At 41.7% G+C, this 14,856-nt stretch overlaps 1 protein-coding gene across 1 annotated transcript in view; it reads right to left on the bottom strand.

Annotated features, from left to right (window-relative positions):
* The window catches only part of Clspn (claspin), a 35,816-nt gene that overhangs the window by 14,435 nt on the left and 6,525 nt on the right, over positions 1-14,856 (bottom strand). Inside the window, exons 4-10 of the mRNA XM_013034046.1 lie at positions 10,407-10,622; positions 9,205-9,276; positions 8,506-8,578; positions 6,803-6,911; positions 5,686-6,266; positions 3,522-3,713; positions 490-740 (exon numbers count right to left, since the gene is read on the bottom strand). Coding sequence (XP_012889500.1) covers positions 490-740; positions 3,522-3,713; positions 5,686-6,266; positions 6,803-6,911; positions 8,506-8,578; positions 9,205-9,276; positions 10,407-10,622 — 1,494 coding nt within the window. The remainder of the gene's footprint in view (positions 1-489; positions 741-3,521; positions 3,714-5,685; positions 6,267-6,802; positions 6,912-8,505; positions 8,579-9,204; positions 9,277-10,406; positions 10,623-14,856) is intronic.

The raw sequence follows: 14,856 nt of genomic DNA on the forward strand, positions 1-14,856 counted from the left end.
CCTGTGCCCTGTCCCTCAGCTCTTCTGCTCAAGGCTAGCGCTCTACCACTTGAGCCACAGCACCACTTCCGGCTTTTTTCCTTTTGCTTATGTGGTGCTAAGGAATTGAACCCAGGGCCTCAGGCATGCAAGGCAAGCACTCTACCACTGAGCCACTTTGCCAGCCCTTTTTTTTTTTTTGTCCATTGTGGGCTTGAACTCAGGGCCTGGGTGCTATTCCTGAATTCTTTCTCAAGGCTTTAGTGCTCTACCATCTTGAGTCACAGCTCCACTTCCAGTTTTTTAGTGGTTAATTGAAGATAGGAGTATCACCGGGACTTTTTGGCCCAGACTGGCTTTGAAATGTGATCCTCAGATCTCAGCCTCATAAATAGAAGGATTGCAGACATGCATGAGCCACCAGGGCCCAGCTATGTTTATATTCTTATTTAAAACCAATTTTCTCTCTTACACTTAACCAAGTAACAAGATTAGATAATGGTCAGAAACCTCCTGATTGCCTTCTTCCTCCTCTTCTTCTGGTTCTTCTTTCTCTTCCTCTTCCTCAAGTTCCTCCTCTTTTTCTACTTCTTCTTCTCCATCTTCTTCAGACTCATCTGTCATCTCCTCTTCTTCTTCCTCCTCTTCAAACCCATCTTCATTGTCTAATTTAAATAATGCTTGGCGCTTTTGACGTTCCTCAAACCTTCGGAGTTTCATTGCCTCTTGCAGTTTAGCTTTTAACATCTGTAGCTTTTCACCTGAGCAGAAATACGTTGACATGATGTTTAAAAAAAATGACTGACTACATATTATTAGAACCATACAGTATGTACTTTAGGCACCTCTAAAAATATTCTTTAAGCAGAGATGGAAGCAATTCTCAAAACTGTTTTCTGATTTTACAATAATTAATAATAAGTATAATTCTTTTTGTCAGTTGTGGGGCCTGAACTCTGGACTGAGCGTTGTCCCTCAGAGCTCTTCAGCTCAAGACCAGCACTCTACCACTTGAGCCACAGCGCCACTTCCAGTTTTATTCTTTTTGATTATGTGGTGCTGAGGAATTGAACTCAGGGCCTTATGCATGCAAGGCAAGCGCTCTACCATTGAACCAGCTTCCCAGCCCTTTAGGAAGTCTTCAACTCCCATTTCCTGAATGGGGAATAAAAAATGCTTCCTTTTTCTCCCTCCTTTAACCTGTTACAATAAAATAAATTCTTGGGGCTGGGAAGGTGGCTCAGTGGTAGAGGGCTTGCCTTGCATGCATGAGGCCCTGGGTTCGATTCTTCAGCACCACATAAGCAAGAAGAAAAAAGCCGGAAGTGGCGCTGTGGCTCAAGTAGAGCGCTAGCCTTGAGCTGAAGAGCTGAGGGACAGGGCCCAGGCCCAGGGTTCAGGCCCCACAACCGGACCCCCCCAAAAAAATAAAATAAAATAAATTCTTGCTAAAACTTAAAAAAAAGGCTTTTGTTATTTTTAACATATGGCCATTATTATGAATTGAAGCATAAAAGAGAACTTCTGAATAAGATATTAGTGGCTCATGCCTGTAAAACCTAGCTACTCAGGAGGCTGAGATCTGATGATTGTGGTTCAAAAGCCAGCACAGGCAAGAAAGTTCATGAGACTCTTCTCTCCAATAAACCTCCACCAAAAAGCCAGAAGTGGAGCTATGGCTCAAATGATAGAGAGCTAGACTTGAGCATAAGAAAAACAGTGCCGAGTCCCTGAGTTCAAGCCCCACAACTGGAAAAAAAAAAACACTGATAAATTTATTTTTATTAAAGAGAAAGAAACCTTTCAAGAATAAAATTGGTAAACAATATGAACCAGTAATTTATAGAAAAATGCTCATAAATTATTAATGAATCAAAATTATGTTTACTGGGCTGGGAATGTGGCTTAGTGGTAGAGTGCTTGCCTAGCATGCATGAAGCCCTGGGTTTGATTCCTCAGTACCACATACACAGAAAAAGCCAGGAGTGGCATCACTCAAGTGGTAGAGTACTAGCCTTGAGCAAAAAGAAGCTCAGGGAAGCCGGGCGCTGGTGGCTCACGCCTATAATCCTAGCTACTCAGGAGGCTGAGATCTGAGGATCGCGGTTCAAAGCCAGCCCGGGCAGGAAAGACCGTGAGACTCCTATCTCCAATAAAACCACCAGAAAACCGGAAGTGGCGCTGTAGCTCAAGTGGTAGAGCACTTGCCTTGAGCTGAAGAGCTGAAGGACAGCACCCAAGCCCAGAGTTCAAGCCCCAGGACCAACCAAAAAAAAAAAAAAGAAGCTCAGGGACAGCCCAAAGTTCAAGACCCAGGCTGGCAAAATATAAAAAATATAGTAATTCAAGTAAAAATAAGGTATTATTTTTTACATTGGCTTGGCAAATATTAGATTTTACACTACTCACTATTAATAGGAGAAAACAGGAATTCTTATACACTGATTCTGAATACAAATTGGTATAACCACTTTAAAGGACAAACAGGTGATATACATCAAACTTTGGCTCAATAATTCCACTAGCAAGAATTCTGTATCCAGCTACATCAATACCTATGTGGTACTAGGAAACAACATTGGATATAACCACCCAAAACTGGAACAAGATATCTATCAAAAGGACTATATTTAAACAACTCATGTTGAATATACTCAATAGAGTTTGATGTTGATGTTTTAAAAAGTTTTGAAAAGGGCTGGGAAGGTGGCTCAGTGGTAGAGTGCTTGCCTTGCATGCATGAGGCCCCTGATTTGATTCCTCAGCACCACATAAGCAGAAAAAGCTGGAAGTAGGTGCTATTGCTCAAATGGTAGAGTGCTAACCTTGAGCTGTAGAGCTGAGGGACAGTGCCCAGGCCCAGAGTTCAGGCCCCATGACTGACAAAAAAAAAAAGCTTTTAAAACAATAATGAGCAAGACACTGGTGGCTCTTAACTGTAATCCTAATTATTCAGGATGCTGAGAGCTGAGGATCATAGTTCAAACCCAGTTTGGGTAGCAAAGTCTATGAGATTCATCTCCAATTAACTACTAAAAAGTTAGAGGTGAAGTTGTGGCTCAACTGGTAGAGTGCTAGCTCAGTGACCTCACTCAGACTCTGAGTTTAAGCCCATGACTGGCACAAACAAACAACAAGCAAGCAATGTGTATCTAAGTCCCACCACTTAGCAGCTGTGTAAACTCAAACAGCTGGCTCAACTGCTCTTCATATGGGTTTCCCTGAGTATAAAATAAGGACACTAATTTACAAGATTAGCCAGATGTAAGATCTCATTTTAATTAATAAGATGGGTGTGTACCTATGATTCCAACCATGTAAAAAGTTACCAATAGAAGAATAACAGCCTGAGACTGACTCTAGGCAAGAGCTAAAACCTGAAAAATACTAAAGCAAAAAGGGCTGGGAGCATGGCTCAAATGGCAGACCACATGGCTACCAAGCATGAGCCCCAGAGGTCAAACTCTAGTAGTATCACCAAGGGAGGAAAAAAAGATTCTATAACTTTTCATGTAGTCTTCAATAACCAGAAGAGCAAATACCTGGTTTTGTGTGGCTAACTCCATCCAGTTTCTCAGCTGCCAAAGTCACAGGTACCATACCTGCCTGTAGCTCTTCCTTTCCATCAGTGCCCACGTCCTTCACTATGATATTCACATTCACTGTCTGACCAGCCCTGGGTTTGGCTGCTGGATTAGCATGCTTCCAGAAACGCTGCTTCAAAGCTTCCAGTTCTAAAACCAAATGCCAACCAATTTATCAGTTTGCAAAACACAGTTAAGAATTGTAACTACGTTTCCTAGTACAGAGAAACAAAACAGAACTCTTTATTTCTAATATATTGTCAAATTCATATAATTTAACCCAAACTAATTATTTGCAACCATTCTTCAACATATTTCAAACATCAGACTTTCTTTATTTTGGTGCTGAACCTGGGCCTTTAACTCAGGGCCTGGGCATTTTTGCTTCAGGCTAGCAAGCATTCTACCACTTTAGCTACACCTCCAGTTCCAAAAATCAGATTTTTTTCCAGGCACCAGTGGCTAATGCATGAAATCCTAACTAGCTACTCAAGAGACTGAGATCTGAGGATCACAGTTCAAAACCAGCCTGGGCAGGAAAGTCCATGAGACTCTTAGCTCCAGTTAACCTCCAGAAAACTAGAAGTAGAGCTATGGTTCAAAGTGGAAGAGTGCTAATCTTTTTTTTTTTTTTTAATCGGCTGTGGGCTTGAACTCTGGGCCTGGGCGCTGTCCCTCAGCTCTTCAGCTCAAGGCTAGTGCTCTACCACTTGAGCCACAGTGCCACTTCTGGTTTCCTGGTGGTTAATTGGAGATAAGAGTCTCACAGAATTTCCTGCCCAGGCTGGCTTTAAACCGTGATCCTCAGATTTCAGCCTCCTGAGTAGCTAGGATTAGAGAAGTGCCTGGCTAGAGTGCTAATCTTGAGCAAGAAAAGTTCAGAGATAGTGCCAAGGCCCTGAGTTTAAATTCCAGGACTAACAACAACCAAAAAAAAAAAAAAAAAGGAAGGAAAAAAGGCTACTTTGGGGGCTGGGAAGGTGGCTCAGTGGTAGAGTGCTTGCCTTGCATGCATGAGGCCCTGGGTTCCATTTCTCAGCACCACATAAGCAGAAAAAGCTGGAAGTCGTGTTTTGGCTCAAGTGGTAGGACGCTAGCCTTGAGCTGAAGAACTGAGGGACAGTGCTCAGGCCAAGTTCAGGCCCCATGAACGACCAAAAAAAAAAAAGCTACGTTGGATTAAGGGAAAATACCTCTGGATATTTTCATGTAGCCTTTTCTCTTCTATGATAAAAGACCTAAGATCTCTAAGTTGGGTTAATTTTTTAAAATGTACTCATATTATACTTTAGTAGCTTTGGAACTAGTACCCATGTTTTTATTTGTTCCTAGAAGATCTTAGCTGAAAAAGAACTGAAAGAACTGAAAGGAAATCCTTTTTTTTTTAAAGGTTGGTTGTGGGCTTGAACTCTGGGCCTGGGTGCTATCCCCTCAGCTCTTCAGCTCAAGGTGAGTGCTCTACCACTTGAGCCACAGTGCCACTTCCAGTTTTCTGAGTGGTTTATTGGAGATAAGAGTCTTACTGACTTTTCCTTCCCCGGGCTGGCTTTGAACCACAATCTTCAGATCTCAGCCTCCCAAGTAGCTAGGATTACAGGCGTGAGCCACTGGCACCCAGCTGAAAGGAAATCTTTATGTCCAGAGTCTCTAACATTATTAGCAGCAAATCCAAACTCCAAAGAACAGCATGTTTGCATAACAAATGAAAAAATAAAGAGAGAAGCTTTAAGTATGTCTTCTATTTGTGGTGGTTCAGTCAAGTTGGAAGCTACAAGTGGTAGCAATGGAAAGGGAATAGCATAAAGAAATGGTTGAGTTGGAAAATTACAAGGGATCTAGAATAACAGTGAATAAGAGTGTCTTCATTCCATAACTAGCTAAAGAAAAGATCCCCAAAATTCAATCCTCAAAATCCATGGGAACAACTAGGTTCTCTGCTCTTTATTGCATACACTCAATTGTCACTTCCTTTCCCTCAGTCTTTTCCTAACATGCTCTTCTCCAAATGAGAAATCTCTGCACTATATCAAGTCTCTACCAATAGCTTGGGTTTATAACAAACAGTAAAACATTACCAAAAAAAAATCACCTCAGGAAGATTCCCCACAACTTAGAGGATTACCTCTGTTGGTTTCAGGTTCATCAAGTATCACAAAGGAGTCTTCATCAGCACCCAGCCTAGGTTTAATGGAAACATCTATTCCCAGTTGTTTAAGTCTATCAAGAGTGAACTTTCTCACTTTTTCAGGTGGCACAACTACTGATGATTCAGTTTTCTTCAGGGATTCTTCCACTTTCTCATCTATTTCTTCTGTATTTTTCAGTCTGTCTTCTCCCTCCATGGCATGATCCTCAGATGTCAGAAGCCCTCCAGTTTGATGCTCCTCACTGGCCTCTTTCCTGGGGATGCTGGATTCTTCTTGCAATACTGACTTGACTCCAGGTGAAAGGCTATCAGCACAATACTTTTGATTCGCCTGAATTTCCAGCTCTTCCTTTCTTACCAGATTCTCACTGCCAGCCTCATTTGATCCAGTAGCTATCTGAAGTCCCGATGAAACCACAGGAAGTATATTAATTTCCGTTTCACATTCTGTACCAGTAGTCTGCTCAGAACTTTTGCTATGGAGGTGACCATTCATCTCAGTTGTATTTGCAGTGCTTATGTTTTCTTTGAAATGGTTTGACTGATATTTAGATGATCTAGAGAAAGGGAAGTGAACTAGAGTTGAAAAGTATCCAAAATGTGAAACATTCTTATCCCTTACCACCTAATGAATCAGTACAATAAGTTTTTAAGGGAGTAAGCAATCTGAATGTTTTATGCCAGACGTGCGCTACAAAACTGAATGCTCAAATTGATAAGTTTTGAGAAATAATTTTTTTTTTTTTTTTGGTCCGGTCGTGGGGCCTGAACTCTGGGCCTGGGCGCTGTCCCTCAGCTCTTCAGCTCAAGGCTAGTGCTCTACCACTTGAACCACAGTGCCACTTCTGGCTTTTTTCTTTTTGCTTACGTGGTACTGAGGAATTGAACCCAGGGCCTCAGGCATGCAAGGCTAGCGCTCTACCACTGAGCCAACTTCCCAGCCCCGAGAAAGAATTTTAATGTTATGTATTTGATTGATTTTAAAGGGTTGCATTGTAGCATGAAGAACACATTTAAATAAAATGAAATTCTAAATAAAAAAAAAAACTGAATGCTCATGAAGATTATAATCACATGGAAAGAAAGTTCTTACTTCAGTAGTGCCATGGCGTTTCCCTGGCAAGTGGGCCGGGGTTTACGTTTGAAGAAATCATGAATGGTTTTATTTTCAGGAATATGATATGGAAGATTAAGTGCAGATTCTAAAAAAACAAACAAAACAAATAAATACACATACTGTATATTCTGAAATGACATCTCATTTTCAGTTAACTAGATAATATAAGCAAGCTAGTACCAGTAAGAAACCAGTCCTGCCATTAGAAAGCACAAGAGCTAAGTACAAAAGAGCTTTCAGAGGAAGAGCAGTGTGTGTGTGTGTGTGTGTGTGTGTGTGTGTGTGTGTGTGTGTGTGTGTGGGTGTGTGTGTGGGTGGGTGTCTCTATCTCCTAGGGCGTGTGTGTGTGTGTGTGTGTGTGTTTCAGAGGAAGAGCAGTGTGTGTGTGTGTGTGTATCTCCTAGGGCTTGTGTGTGTGTCTCTATCTCCTAGGGCTTGTGGGTGTGGGTGTGTGTGTGGGTGGGTGTCTCTATCTCCTAGGGCGTGTGTGTGTGTGTGTGTGTGTGTGTGTGTGTGTGTCTCTATCTCCTAGGGCTTGTGGGTGTGGATGTGGGTGTGTGTGTCTCTCCTAGGGCTTAAACTCAGGACCTGGGCCCTGTCCATAAGCTTTTTTGCTCAAGGCTAGTGTTCTACACTTGATCCACAGCTCAATGTCTGGCTTTTTGGCAGTTAATTAGACATTAAGTTAGCCTACCCAGGGTGGCTTCAAACTGTGATCCTCAGACTTTAGTTAGATTCCTGAGTAGCTAGGATTACAGGCATGAGCCCGGCCCAACTAAAAGTAGCTTTTAAATCTTCCTGTAAAATCAAAATAATCCAGAAGTTTAAAAAAAAAACATAGATTCGTGGATCCCATTTCAAATCTACTGAACCTGAATTTTTGTGGGTCTAAAATTCTATATATGGGGCTGGGAAGGTGGCTCAGTGGTAGAGCGCTTGCCTTGCATGCATGAGGCCCTGGGTTCAATTCCTCAGCACCACATAATCAAAAAGAAAAAAGCCGGAAGTGGCGCTTGGGCTCAAGTGGTAGAGGGCTAGCCTTGAGCTGAAGAGCTGAGGGACAGCGCCCAGGTCCAGAGTTCAGGCCCCACGATCGGACCTCAAAAAAAAAATAAAAAATAAAATAAAATAAAATTCTATATATTTGAAACTTCCTAAAAGCATCCTGATGTAATCAATCCACCAGCATTTTTTTTTTTAAGTTTCCTCTTGCCAGTGCTGGTGGCTGGTGCCTGTATCCTCGCTACTCAGGAGACTGAGATCTAAGGATCATGGTTCAAAGCTAGCCTGGACAGAAAAGTCCCTGTGAGACTCTGATCTCCAATTAACCACCAGAAAGCCAGAAGTACAGCTGTGGCTCAAAGTGGTAGAGATCTCACCTTGAGCAAAAAGAGCTCAAGGCCTGGGACAGTGCCCAGGCCCTGAGTTCAAGCCCCATTACTGACAAAAATAAATAAATAAATTTCCTTTTACCTTTCATAGAACTCTGGAAATTTGTTTATATTAATGCTCCAAGAGCTTAGGAACAATGATCATTTACCAAGATCAATTTAAAATTCCTTATTATTATCTGAGCTTATATTAGGGATATCAGAACACCAAAAACCTCAATATCCAAGTTCAGCTTACTAAAAAATATTGTGATTCACCTCAAAGTTTACTGTACTGATGTGCATTACCTCGGATAAGGCGTTGAGTCTCACTATGCAGGTTTTTTAATGCTTCCTTACTTAATTTGGCTGCCTTTCTTTCCTTAAAGAAAATAAAGAGTAAAATTTATTAATATTAATCCAGAAAGATAGATATTCATCCCTCAAAAGTTGGTTTTCTTATAAGTACCGTGCGCTAACCGATTGCGCCACTGGAGCTCCGTAAAGTTGGTTTTCTCCAAGAAAAGAAAACTTAAGCACTACTTAACAAAATATAAGCTTAAGGATCTCATTTATTTACAACTCTCAGAAAATGAATTCAGCAGGCACTGGTAGATCACACCTGTAATCCTAGCAACTCAGGAGGCTAAGATCTGAAGATCATGGTTCAAAGCCAGCCTGGGCAGGAAAGTCCATGAGACTCTTATCTGCAATTAACCACCAGAAAACTGGAAGTAGCACTGTGGCTCAAGTGGTAGAGCACTCTTGCTTTGAACTGAAGAGCTCAGGGACAGCTCCCAGGCCTAGAGTTCAAGCTCCACGACCAACAAAAAAGGAAAAAAAGAAAATGAATTCAATACAGATCAAGTTTGTGTTCCTACTGTGTACAAAATAATATAAATATGTTAAGTAGCAGGCAAACAGGATGAACAAATATATTTATTTCTTAAAAACCCAGTCTCCTGTGGAAAGAGATCAATGTAAATACTGCATTGGGCTCTACGTTACCTTCCTCACAGTGCCTTTGGATAACTCATTTTCTTCTTCAAAGGTCCCACTATCCACAGATGGTTTCTTTTTCTAAAAGAGATTACAAATTGATTGTTAAGAATAAAAACTAAACTTAAATAAAAGTAGGCTTCTTAGAACATCAAACTATCTTACTAATAAATTGGTCATTGTCAATTACTAATTGAAATTTTTAGACACCCATCATACTATCTGACACTTAGGGAAAAAATTAAGATGGAATTTCAAATAGAATTTGGACTCTCACTTCTTATGTTTCTGCTTATGTATTTCTCTAAGGAGGGACAATGATTTCTAGGACCCCTCCATTCTTTAATATTCTTCCTACAAAACTCTATAGGGTTTACATCTCTGTCCCATTATTTACCTGCTTCTCACCACAACATAAAGTATCCTACTGCCACCCCACCAACGTTCCTAAAAGAGCAACAATAAAGCACTAGTTTTAATGAAGTTAACATGTCTGCAAGTTTCCAAAATTAACAGCTGAAAAACTTAAATCAATCAACATATAGCTTACTTGTTTTCAGTTAAAAAAATTAAGGTTGCGCCGGGTGCCAGTGGCTCATGCCTAAAATCCTAGCTACTTAGGAAGCTGAGAACTGAGGGTCCCGGTTCAAAGCCAGCCCAGGCATTAAAGACCTCGAGACTCTTGTCTCCAATAAACCATTAGAAAACCAGAAGTGGTGCTGTGGCTCAAGTGGTAGGGTGCTCCGCCATGAGCTGAAGAGCACAGGGACAGTGCCCAGGTCCAGAGTTCAAGCCCAACGACCGACAAAAATAAATAAATAAATAAAATAAACAATACAAATAAAAAAAATTAAGTTTGCAACAGTCAATAAAATAAACCATAAGCCAGGCGTAGGTGGCTCACGCCTATAATCCTAGCTACTCAGGAGGCTGAGATCTGAGGATCACAGTTCAAAGCCAGCCAGGGCAAGAGCCAGCCTGGGCAAGAATGTCCATGAGACTCTGATCTCCAATAAACCACTCAGAAAACCAGAATTGGCACTGTGGCTCAAGTGGTAGAGCGCTGGTCTTGAGTTGAAGAGCTGAGGGACAGCACCCAGACACAGAGTTCAAGCCCCATGGCTGACATAATAAATAAATAAATAAATAAATAAATAAACCATAAAGTTGCGTTAGTTGTTTAGCTCTTAATGTCATAGAGCTTGACTTGCCTTGTAATTTTTTACTTTGTTTTTCACAGTTGCCCTTATTGATTCTAATGATTCTTCATCTTCCAATAGTGAGTTATTTTCCTCTTCCAAACCAGTTTCAAAAAGGTCTTCATCTTCCAATAGTGAGTTATTTTCCTCTTCCAAACCAGTTTCAAAAAGGTCTTTATCCGCAAGAAGACAGCCACTGTCATTAAATGGCTGTTCCACATCGTTTTCCTAGACAATATATAAAGAAAAAGCACAATCCTATCATTTTAAAGACTAACATTTTACATTATGTAGCAATTTAGATTAGGCAAGAAAAAGCCCATCATTCATTAACAGACAAATATATGGCATCTAGAACATTCTTGCAGAGTTCTAACCCAGTTATTCTTTGAAAATCAAGCTGAATTTTTTACATAATTCCCCAGAGCAGGAAATAATTTTTAAAAATTAAGTCAGCTAACAGCCAGGCACTGGTGGCTTACGCCTGAAATCCTAACCACTCGGGGAAATCCTAACCACTCAGGGGTCTGAGATCTGAGGATTGCCGTTTGAAGCCAGCCTGGGCAAGAAATTCTGTGAGACTGTTATCTCCAATAAACTACTCAAAAAAAACTAGACATGGCACTGTGGCTCAAGTGGTAGAGTGCTTGCCTTTAGCAAAAGAAGCTCAGGGACAGTGTGCAGGACCAAAGTTCAAGCCCCAAGATCGACAAAAAAATAAGTAAAAATTTTCAGCTAAATACTAGTTATAAAATTTTAAACGAGTATGATTTCTCAAGCTAGCAGACAAACTTTTGGTTGATGTTTGCACTGAAAATCCTCTTTCACACTAGGTCCAGCATTCCTCAGGAAGAGGCAGATGGTAGGCATCAGAGTCTCTAGTAAAGAGCTGGTTTGGGCTGGGAAGGTGGCTCAGTGGTAGAGCACTTGCCTTGCATGCCTGAGGCCCTGGGTTCGATTCCTCAGCACCACATAAGCAAAAAAAAAAAAAAAGAGCTGGTTTGGAATTCCTCCCTCATACACATACATACACAATAGTTATGCTAGAAGCACAGGGGCAGCCACAGTGGCATCTGCCTTGTGGGCAGATAATACCATGATGGGACTACCCCTCTAAGCCAGTCTAAGCCAGAGCAATCATCTTATAATGAGAAGGAACTGGATCACCCCTCAAGCAACACTGGTTTTCCTAGAGGCAGCAGAATTTCATAGAACAAGACCTGAGATAAAGTCACTCAGACTGTGGCTTAACCACAATTGCTTAACTACGCATACATTTTTCTCCTATATAATTCTAGAACTCTTGTCAGTATCCATACAGACAAAGCTGAAAATGCTTGGTTCCCCTTGTCTTACCAGTATGTTTTAAAGTAAGAAATAAAATTTTTCCTGCTTCTTTTTTTCCCCTAGGTCCGAGACTGGGACTTGAACTGCATACCTACGGCCCCTTTTGCTCATTGGCTAGCTCTCTACCAACTTAGCCACACCTCCATGCCTCCAACTCCTTTTCCTGCTTAAAAAAAAAAATCTTCCTTTCAAAGTTCCTTCCTTGGGGCTGAGAAGGTGGCTCAGTGGTAGAGTGCTTGCCTTGCTTGCCTGAGGCCCTAGGTTCAATTCCTCAGCACCACATTAGCAAAAAGAAAAAAAGCCGGAAGTGGAGCTGTGGCTCAAGTGGTAGAGTGCTAGCCTTGAGCTGAAGAGCTGAGGGACAGTGCACAGGCCCAGAGTTCAGGCCCCACGACCGGACCCAAAAAAAACCCAAAAAACAAAGCTCCTTCCTTTCTGTGTACCAGTATTAGGACTTGATTTCAGGGCCTATACTGTAGTTTGGCTTTTTCACTCATAGTTGGTGCTCCACTATTTAAGCCATACATATGTCCATTTCCAGCTTTTTGCTCATTAAGTGGAGATAAGAGTTTCAAGGAGCTGGGCGCCAGTGGTGGCTCTCGCTTGTAATCCTAGCTACTCAGGAGGCTGAGATCTGAGGATCGCAGTTCAAAGCCAGCCCAGGCAGGAAAGCCTGTTAGACTTTCAATAAATCATTAGAAAACCGGAAGTGGTGCTGTGGCTCAAGCAATAGAGCGCTTGCCTTGAGCTGAAGAGCTGAGGGACAGCACCCAAGCCTAGAGTTTTTGTGTAGACTGGCATTAAACTGAGATCCTTAAATCGCAGCTTCCTACATAGCTAGATCATAGGTATGAGCAACTAGTTAATTTTAAAGTTGTTTCTTGGGCTGGGAAGGTGGCTCAGTGGTAGAGTGCTTGCCTTGCATGCCTGAGGCACTGGGTTCAATTCCTCAGCACCACATAAGCAAAAAGAAAAAAGCCGGAAGTGGCGCTGTGGCTCAAGTGGTAGAGCGCTAGCCTTGAGCTGAAGAGCTGAGGGACAGCGCCCAGGCCCAGAGTTCAGGCCCCACGACTGGAAATATAATAAAAAAATAAAAACTATAAAGTTGTTTATTTTTCTTTGTTTTTTGTTGGTTGTCGGTCTTAAACTCAGGGCCTGGGAGCTGTCCCTGAGCTCTTTTGTTCAAGACTAACATTCTACCACTTTGAGCCACAGTGCCGCTTCCAGTTTTTGAGTGGTTAACTGGAGATAAGGGTCTCATGGGGACTTTTCTGTCCAGGATGGCTTTGAACTGTGATCCTCAGCTCTCAGCCTCATGAGTAGCTAGGATTACAGGCGTGAGGGACTGGCACCAGGTTAAAGTTAATTTCCATCATATCAGAAGCAGCAAAGATTACACCAGGCATTCACCAAGTATACTAAAAGCCATTAAAGTGTTTTCTGAATATTCACAATGCCACATAAGACCAGTACACTGTAAATTACTTACCCATTATTCTACACCAAGCTATTACTTCAAAACTATTTAGAATATAGAAACAACCACAAAGAACTGCCAGCATTAGTGGCTCATAACAACCAAAGGCTAGCTATTCAGAAGGCTGAGATCTTATAATGCTTGATAAGAAATGTACTCATTATCTTGCCCATGTAATTGTAACCCCTTTGTACAGTATTTTCACAATAAAAAAAAAGGCTGACATCTAGAAAATCATAAAAAGACTTCATATCCAAAATAACCAGCAGAGCTGGAGGTGTGACTAAAATGGTAGACTGCTAGCTGAATAAGTGAGCCAAGCTAGCATGAGGCCCAAATTCAAGCAAGCCCTGATATCTCAAAAACAAAAAACAAAACAAAAAAACCTAAAAGCCCTTTTTCTAAAACACAAATCTACTTGAGAAAGGCAATTTTATTTATTTATTTTTTTTTTGTTGGTCGTGTGGCTTGAACTCTGGCCCTGAGCTCTTCAGCTCGAGGCGAGCATTCTACCACTTGAGCCACAGCTCCACTCCAGTTTTCTGGTAGTTAATTGGAGATAAGATTCTCATGGACTTTCCTGACCAGGCTAGCTTTGAACCACGACCCTCAAATCTCAGCTTCCTGAGTAGCTAGGATTATAGGTGTCAGCCACTGATGCCTAGCACAAATCATTCTTTAAATTATACTTCTATAAGTAGATAAAGTGTGGCAACCAAGTATGGGGGTTCAAACCTGTAATCTTAGCCACTTAGAATGCTGAGATTAGGAAGATCATGGTTCCAGGTAAGCCTATTAAAAAAAAAAAGTACAGCCAGGCACTGGTGGCTCACACCTGTAATTCTAGCTACTCAGGAGGCTGAGATCTGAGGATCATGGTTCAAAGCCAGTTTGGGCAGGAAAACCCATGAGACTCTTATCTCTAATTAACCACCAGAAAACTGGAAGTGGCTCTGTGGGCTCAAGTGGTAGAGCACTAGCCTTGAGCTGAAGAGCTTAGGGACAGTGCCCAGGCCCAGAGTTCAAGACCCATGACCAACCAAAAAAAAAAAAAAAAAAGTACACAAGATTCCATCTTGAAGGAAGCAAGGTGTAGTGAGGTGTGTCTGTACCCCAGCCATTGGTAAAAGAATAAAATAAACTGCACCTGAGAAAAGGCAAGAAAGGTTCCAACCCAAAATAACAGGTGTTAGCCAAGAAGTCTCCTCTCTCATAGCTTGCTCTTTCCCTAGGGAACACTAGGCCTGTGTAGTAAAAGCAGTAAATAATCAGCCTCCAACCCCCTTTTACCTTGAGATGGCACTCCTCTGGGACAGCTACCACCATATAAGGCATCAAGAGCTCCTTAGAGTGACCTTCAGGTCTGGGTAGCAGCAAGGGCCCCTCATCTACTACTTGGGCAGCAGCCATAAATCCTAGTTTGCATGGCAGAGACAGGGTCTCTGTCTCCTAGCCCCTTCTAGCCCTTCCTAAACTTCCTAGGTTTTAGAGATCACCTCAGACAATAGCCGGCACTCCTCACTCATCTTTTGTGGGAAGGGGTCTTGCCAGACGCTTTACTGACAATAAACCTTTTCTTTGTTCTTTATACCTGGATGTCTGCATGGTTTTCTGGCAAAGTCTAAACTCTAACAACAG

This window comes from Dipodomys ordii, unplaced genomic scaffold, assembly GCF_000151885.1.
Source record: "Dipodomys ordii isolate 6190 unplaced genomic scaffold, Dord_2.0 Scaffold181, whole genome shotgun sequence".
NCBI lineage: Eukaryota > Metazoa > Chordata > Mammalia > Rodentia > Heteromyidae > Dipodomys > Dipodomys ordii.